This window comes from Trichogramma pretiosum, unplaced genomic scaffold (assembly GCF_000599845.2).
Source record: "Trichogramma pretiosum strain Unisexual culture from Peru unplaced genomic scaffold, Tpre_2.0 scaffold16, whole genome shotgun sequence".
NCBI classification, from domain to species: domain Eukaryota; kingdom Metazoa; phylum Arthropoda; class Insecta; order Hymenoptera; family Trichogrammatidae; genus Trichogramma; species Trichogramma pretiosum.
This window is the reverse complement of record NW_019641647.1, coordinates 2234090-2242844: the sequence shown is the minus strand read 5'-3', so window position 1 is coordinate 2242844 and position 8755 is coordinate 2234090. Positions and strand designations below refer to the sequence as shown.

The following is an 8755-nucleotide window of genomic DNA, read 5'->3' as shown; positions in this document are numbered from 1 at the left end:
AGTTGCGTACAATAAATAACACAAAAAATATTAGTTTATTAATTGTTTATCCAATAAAGATTAGGTATTATACTATTAAATTTTGTTGAATTTGTAACTTTCTTGATAGTAATGGTATGATTTAACTTTTACGATTAACTGTGAATCACAATCAAGCCTTGAAGAAACTTTATCATAAAAATGGCAAAGAAAGGAATAGCTATTCGATTGCCCAGCTACTTCAGGCTAAGAACAAGAATAAAGCTTAGCATGAAAAGGGTTTCAGAGTTTTTTAATGAAAACCACTGAACCATTTACCAGCACTTTTTAACTAGTGCTTAAACCTTTGATACCTGTTTATTTCAAGTTAAAAAAAAATAGAAATGTTAAAATTTCACGATTAAAATTGCATTTTGAAATCGATAACACCTTTTTAAATAATTAATTTTGAGGCGAGAAATATATTTTATTAATTTATTTTTTTGTAAAATTTAATAAAAAAACACATTTTGAGAGTATTGCAAAAAATGATACGTAAGAAGCTTTCAGTTGGAAGTTATCGTGCTTCCCAATAAGATTACAAATAGAACACGATGAGTTGTCAGTAAGAAGTTTTTGTCGCTTATAAGGCTTTCAGCGAAGCTTCTAAGTATCTGTTTTTATTTTTTCCTATTTAACTTTTAGTAAGATTTGTGCTTATAAAATCCAACTTATTAATTAAACAATCTTTGAAGATAATAAAGTCGTTTATTTATTATTGAAAGAACAGCGAAATGCTTTTGTACAGTATTTCTGAAAGCGTATGAATATTTTAGATAAAAAATCATAGCTTTTAAATTAAATCATCAACTCTTTTTTTTACTGCATCAACTATAATAATAGTTGTTATAAACCCTTCATGTATCAACTCGTTTATTTATATAAGTCAAAAAATAGTTTGATCGATGCAAAAAAACGTATTTATTTTTGTCATTATCTACTCATCGAGCAGACACGTCCTGTCTCTGTTTGACAGATTGATTCTATTCAAACTCCCTAAAGTTTGTTTTCAATTATTTGAGACAAAACGGGTTCCGTGTCTATTTCATTTTTATATTATCTATCAAAGTTTTGATAAATTTCATGTTAATAAATATAAAATCATTAAAGTATATTTTATTTTATTCTGGAATATAATATATTTTCCCATGGTATTAAATGGTAAAATATTTTTTGTATTCCACATGTGCAAAATCAGATGGAACATTATTCTTCATCATATTTGTACAACAATCAGAATGTAAAATAATACCATGATTTTTTTTCAAATTATCGACAATTGTTGTTCGACTATTTTTTAAGATAAATGTTTCTATTGTTCTGTAACATTTATTTTTTCATACGAAACTGGAATCACACGTGCGCTCGCGTGTGAGTATCGATCAATAATACACACGCACACGAGTTTATGAGTGTGACCAGCTTAGGGGCGTTGGAATATGCGTTCGTAGGTGTACTGAACTTACATGCAAAACGAAGCAAGTCGATCTCATTGGCTGAGACAAGTTTTTTGATGCTATATGTATGTAATACGCATACGTATAACTGCAGTAACTGAAATGGTTGGTAGTCGTACTTCGATCTACGATAGGCTATAGGCTAGCAGAAAGAGAGAGAAAAAAGTAGAAAAAGTAAAAAGGGTGGCATTACATGTAATTCGTAAACTTATGCGAAGGGGACTATTCGCAATACGTGCATTGCTGGAGTACACGTACTCGTAGGCGGTGAATAACTACTCGGAAGGGTATATTTTCCCTTACACACTGATCGATGACTGGTGCTGAATATAACATGCGAGTTTGCCTTCGAAAACCTGAACAGATAACTGTCTTTCATTTTTGCTTTCGTAATCTACGTTTCATCTCTGTTCATCTAGAATGTATTGTACTATTCAATAAACAATGTGTTTGAATAATATAATATTTATCTTGGCAACTTTTTTTTTCATTGTAGAGTTGGCGTCCTAAATAATTGTGGATTTCTGCAAGCCGAAATGATATCACCAGTTTCATCTATCAATTGACCATGTGACTATAGATCTTCAATAAAAAAATAAGCAATCAGAAATTAACTTGGTAATATAAAGAAAATTTATATTTATTATCGAAAAAATGGCAACGTATTTTATGGAAATTGTTTCAAAATATAATTCGATACAGCACTCGATACAATACATTTTGCACGTTAACCCCTCCTTTTTGCAGAAAAAACATATACACATCCGTTGCATAATAGGATATCATTGCCCTAGGCCGGGTAAAACAGAAAAGCCCCAGTGCACGTGGTAATCTACCTCGACTTTGCCTCGGCCACTTATTTCACGTGCACTGGGGCTTTCTTTTTTCCCGGTATAGGCCAGTATGATATTTTACACACTCCGTGGCCCGAAATAGCCATATCCCGTTTAGCGCAGTGTCTGGGAAATGCTACTTTCGGGCCGTTGGTATGTAAAAGGCATTTTTTGCTTTACTATTGCATAAAAATAGTTTTTAAGCGGTTACATTTTTTAGCTACCAATTACCTGTAGAAAATATGTAAACTTGCAAATTTTATTGATATAATTGTATACATTTTTCTTCCAGTATATACGAAAAGAATACCAATTTTTGAAATGAAAAAAACTCAAGAATGGGTAAGGGGCATTACATCACATAAAGTATAAGCAAGAGTGCATTATCTTCCATGAAGAAGTTCCAGACTTTTACAGACGCAACGAGGATTCAACGCAGAAGACGGATGACGCGCGTGTCAAGTAAACAGGCAACAAGACCACGGCACACATTACATTGCAATTCGTGCGTGTTTATGTAGCGGTAGCTCTTGAATGTACTGAACCGCTGTTGTTTGTGACGGAAAAATCGTATCACATCGAATGAAAGCTCAACTGCGGCATTCAAAGAGATTTGTTTATTTATTTTGTCATTTGATTGTTTACTTTGGTCAGAACCCATAGATATCTTAAAACGCTTTTCAATTTAAGATAGCTTCAGTTCTGAAAATAATTCTTATCTTTGCACGTTGTGGCGTTCATGCGTGAAAATCAGCTCCGATCCAGCCACGCTTTCTGCATACAGATCATCCTTTCTTTTGACCAAGCAACAAAAGACGCATTTCTTTTTCTTGAGAAAAAACGGTGTCTTGGGGGAGGCTTCCAGGGCAAGAAAAAACGCAAGCATTCTTTGATAAGCGAGGGATCTCGCTGCGAGGGCTGAAAATTAAAAAAAAAAGATAATTGGCAATGATTCGAGCTTGGTTTTCCTCGAGCTGCTCTGCACGTTCAGTCTAATCTGAGTAGGCTTGGGCGCGTCTCGCATCGTTAATCAACCAAAATTGCCATTGATTCGACTTCATTCGCGAGATTTCTCACCGAATTAATTTTTTTTTATACACATATTATACATCCAACTGCACTAAAACGTATAGACAACATTTTTCGTTTGAATGACTCAGCTAACAGCTCTTTCGTAATTATAATACACATTTTTCGCTCTAAAATTCAAGCTTTCCGTTATTTGCACTTAGATAATGGATTCTCCGCTCGTGCCTCTTATTCGAGACAATACACCATTCTACGGCTGTGCACAAAGGGTCATCGTTTCTTCTCGTTGAACACGCGGACAAAGAGGCAAGCGCGTGAAAATACTGGCAGCGACGCGGCGCCTTGGCATCTTTCTCGAGCTCGCGCAAGCACAGGCCCTTTTTATAATATTAAAAAACGTTGAAAGCAATTTATCATGGAAATTAGCTCTTCTTTCTCAAGAGAGAGGAAGAGAGAAAATGTCCAAAGAGTAGACTGGCTCAACGAATCCATTGTCCACGATGTCGCCTTCCTATCCACGTTTCTGCAACAGAAGGAGCTAATTATATCAGAGTTTTCCTCTCATGTGCGGCTGAGAGCACAAATAGAAACGAGCAATTCAACAAAGAATGAATTGATTTCCCTTTAAATAGTTTTAAATAAGTTGAAAAAAGGAAGAACGTCGATAATTAGTTCGAATGATTACAACATTTTAATTAGTCAAGTGTTTTTACGCCTGTATTTGATTATTGGATAGGAGGAGACATTCCCGTTCTTTTTTCATTCACAACTTCTTCAAATCTACAAGTCTGATCCAATTAAGGAGCTTTGCTCTGTGGCTAACGTTGCATAATTTTCATTTTACATAATTCATCCTTCAAGCTATTGCGGGATCGTGTTTGGCGCTCGTCAACTGGCTGTTCGCTTCTTGTTTCATTAGTGTATTTGTTTACCCACTGTCGCTCAATTAGTTAAGAATTACACTTTGATACGATCATTTGTATGAGGAAAATTAATTTTTTCCCGAAGAACCTGTACATTCGCATATTATAGCAATCACTCTATACAAATAGAGCTCCATGTTAAATCCACCGTGCACATGATGAATATTTAATTTACATTTCAGAGCAACTTCCACTCATAATTTTTCTTTTATTTATACGTAGCTTTGCTCTTCATATTCTATGATGAATGCATGAACGGAGGCAGAAACCACAGCACACAGTTCATAGTATAAACTAGATAATTTTTTACTGCTCACTTATTGGTATAAAAATAGCTATTTACTGAGTCAAAACTTTGTTTACAACTTGATTGACAATATGCAGTAATGGAAAGAGAAAATGAAAAAAATAAATAATTAAAAGTTTTTCAGCACGTATCGGATCTTGGCTCTCGACTACTACTAGGCGAAGGAAAAAAGAAACTATTCAGGCTGATATCTGTGTATATTTCAACGTTCGAGGTGCAGTCATTATTCGTAAAGCTTCCGCGATAGGTCTGCCAAGCGCTTAGTATATACAGCCAAAGTCCCCCTTTACTCGATCGATTACTTTCCATTATTATTTTGCCGTAGTGGCACAAGTACAAGCACGGCCATGTATACGTACGCACACATAGCGAGTGGTCGAGCGTCAGCTTTTGTTGAACGATCAATTGTAAGAATGGAGTAGTACATGCTGCATAAGTATATACATGAGATGAGTTGTACATTGCGCGATGCAGCACGAGCTATTGTACAAGTGAAATTTTTATCGCGCAAAAAAGAAGCTTGTTCGTTGCGATAAAATCAATGAAAAAAGAAATTCACACGCGAAAAGCCCAACTGGGCTCGTACATTTTTTCATCTATTCGCGTCGGCAAAAGGAGAGAAAAGAAAACGAAGCTAAAATCACCTCAACTACCGTCGTCAAAAGCCCGAAGTCTCTCTCCGCCCCCTTCCATCTTCAATTACGCGCGATCTAAAGTTCACTTTTCCATTTTCAAACGAGCGGTAGCACAGTTCTCCCTCGCATCAGAAGCAGCAGCAGCAGCAGCAGCGGCAGCAGCAGCGGTAGAAAAAAAACTCGCCTTGATAAAAAAAAATGTATGGTTAGGACGAAAAAATTGAGAAGCGCGCAGGGGGTGCCTTCTTGCTTGAGTACAGTTATAGGCCTTGGCGCTTGGTCGAGATCAGGGTTTCTCTTAAAAGCCTTCCATCGTGAAAAAAGGATTTCCCCGCCGCTGCCGCGCGTCGAAAGTTTTATCCCAACGGTGACGCGGCTGCCGGAATTAATTATTTAGGGGGACAGAGAGCAGCGGGGCTTGGCTATATGCTACGTAGAAAGCATCCCAGGGCTTGGGATAGCTGCCCATATAACATTTTTCATCGTTACAATATCGATAGCGTATCGTGAAATATCAATACTATCATCAGAATAATATTTCAAGATAATCATGGAAAAATTGTTTGGCCGCTTTGATTCTATCGTAGTAATATTACCTGTAATATCGACTTAATATTACAATTATATTGGCTAGATATTTTAGTTGTAATGTTTTAATATTTACATAAATACAATGAAATATCTCAGAAATATTTTCGTTTTCTTTGGATAATAATTAGGTGATATTGTTCAAATGTAAACTAAATATTAAAAGGAGTTTAAATAATGTTTCCAGGCCATTGTAACAATATTTTGTCATCATTAACAGGTATTACAGTGATAATTTCTTAATATAACAAAAATGTTGAAGCGATTGAGCTAAAATATGATGTAAATATTAAAATAATATACTCAAAAGCTTCATAAATACTCGCACAATACTAATCGAATATTTATCAGTGATATATTGATATTAATGTTCAATTGAATGAATATATTAAGACAATGTTGCAGTACTCTCATATAGTGATGATATCGTTAATAAAAATTATTGTAGAAATTATGTCTGGAACGTGTACTGATTGAACAACTCTATTGTAAAATTTCGTGTCAATGTATTTTTATCAACTCAAAAATAAAATCAAAAGCTTGGCTTTGATATTATTAAAAGAAATGAAAAGTTAATGCACGAACACTCAAGATTACAAGTATAGAATCATTAAATCAGCACAAGTACAAGGCATTGGCACAATAATTTTTATACTCTAACATCAGAAAACATTAACAAAATACTATAATTGATCACTAAACTATGACTACAAAACTGAAAATCTTTATAAACTGCAACATTGTCATTTTACGGGTAGTAAAATGAAAAATAGTTTTGAATTCAGTAAATTCTATTTATTTGTGTTGAATTTATCATTTTGACAATGTTTAAACATAATGATGATTTTTTCAAAATCTAGATATGTTTAGTAATAGTGGTTTTTAAAACATTTTTTTAAATATTTAAGTTTCTAAAACAAAAATTATGTTAAGTCAGTAAAAGCAGTTAACTCAAAAGAAAATATGAAAAAATGAAAATTTTATTTCATTTTTCAGTTGACCTTAATGTTAGATAACTAGTAGTATCGACTTATTAGTCTTCGTTTTTATTTTTCTTTTCAAATTTCTCGTTGCCGTCGTTTTCTTCAGTTTTTTGATCATTTTTTTTCTGCCGAAACGGTGCATTGGCTAACCAGGATCCAATTTTCAATTCAACTGCAGTTTCTGTTGCTTCAGGGAACATTTTCATGACAGCAGCTAAAATAAGAACACAATCATTAACTATCATATGAGTAAAATAATGTAAAATAGAAAATAAATATAACTTAGTTTCTTACCTATAATACAGTTAGACAATACAAAAGACGAAAAAGCGGTTTTTTTTTGTTTCCCTTTGAAACTAAAATTTTTAGCTAGCTGGTCAACCATGACTCTGGCTAAAATATTGTTGGTAAGCGTAGCAACATCTNTTTTGCTTCTTGCAAGGGTAAATTTTACATCATCGGAGAAGAATTGTACCCGCAAGGAAATCTATATGAATTTCCTTATAAATCAAATTTATTTAATATATGTTCAGTAAAACAAAGCAAAATCATGAAAAAATATTCTGTCGATGACATTTTTGCTAAAATGTTCAAAGTACCACATGAAAATCAATTTGTAGTGTTTCCCATATTGCATTCAATGAGTTAATTTAAACAGTAGTGATTTATTAATATTTTTTTTAATACATTTTCGTCAAATTTTTGTAATAAAACAAATTTCAGATAAGTCAAAAAAATTCATTGCATTTTTCATTTTTTTAGTTTTTGTTCTCTGTTTGCCTGACGAAATTGTGCATTAACTAACCATGCACCAATTTTTGATTCAATGAAGATTTCTGTTGCTTCAGGAAACGTTCTCATTACAGCAGCTAAAACAGAACATAATGATTAACTATCACATGAATAAAACAATGAAAAATAGAAAATAAACGCTGTTCATTTTCTTACCCATGATACACTCAGTCAGTCTAAGAGACGAAAATGGGGCTTTTCTGTATTTCCCTTTAAAACTAAAGTTTGTAGCTACCTCGTCAACCATGACTCTGGATAAAATATTGATGGTTAGAGCAGAAATATCTCTGCCTCCTGTGTTGGCAAGTAAATCAATCTACAAATAAATCCAAGTATAAATATCATGAAATATTACATATCAGAGAGTTTATTTATTTGTGAAATTAAACATGATTACCATATCTCTCTTAAAATCATCATTCTCTAACTGCTTATCAAATGTTAATAATTCTTCTTTGGTTTTCAATGGAAAATCCATTATTCCGTCTTCAAATTAAACGATGCTTCACTTATCTAGACATAAAAAATACAATAAATAGCTTCAACTGTAGAAAAACACTTTATTTACATAATAAAAATGAATTGATGCGATTCAGAAATATATTTGAGTTTCTTAAGCATAAGGTACTTGAATTTTTCAAATGTATGCATAAACAATGCTAATTTGCCATTTAAATGTAAATTTAATCACTGAATAAAAAGTCATTTGATAACTACTTCTTATTTTCTGAAATCATTTTTTAGCTAGGAATTTGCTTTCATTTTAATGAATTGTTAATGCTTAAACGTCAAGTTACTATTTTTTACGTGTACGCATATTCTCTATACAATAAAGTATAAATAAAATAATTACCTTTTTTAATAATGGTACACGACGCTCGACTTGCCTGCCGAATTTAGAAAGAGCTTAGTAACACACTACTACGATGTTCACAGTGGGTCTCGACGCTTGTACTGCACTGGCGTTGAGTTTCGACTGATGCTTTGTAGACGTTCGTCGTTTGTCTCTCGCATCTCTTGCTATGTGTCGTAGCAAAACGTCCCGCTTTGTCTCGCGTCGTCCTGCGAGTTCATGCGTGTTTACGCGCGTACACGCGAGGCAAGCGCGATTAAAATGCGATATCAACTACCAAGAGCATGTTAGTGAAAAATTATTATGATAGTTTTGTAAATTATCGAAATGAAAATTC

The 8755-nt window shown here is 33.5% G+C and overlaps 1 protein-coding gene across 1 annotated transcript; it reads right to left on the bottom strand.

The window, feature by feature from the left end:
- Positions 1 to 7523: 7523 nt before the first annotated feature.
- Positions 7524 to 8549, bottom strand: LOC106658400. Its single transcript, XM_014380337.2, has 4 exons — positions 8419 to 8549; positions 7963 to 8078; positions 7722 to 7881; positions 7524 to 7642 (listed from the first exon to the last, which is right to left on the bottom strand). Exons 2-4 carry the CDS (start codon positions 8041 to 8043, stop codon positions 7524 to 7526), a joined length of 360 nt encoding a protein of 119 aa, XP_014235823.1. The 5' UTR covers positions 8044 to 8078; positions 8419 to 8549.
- Between the last annotated feature and the right edge of the window lie 206 nt (positions 8550 to 8755).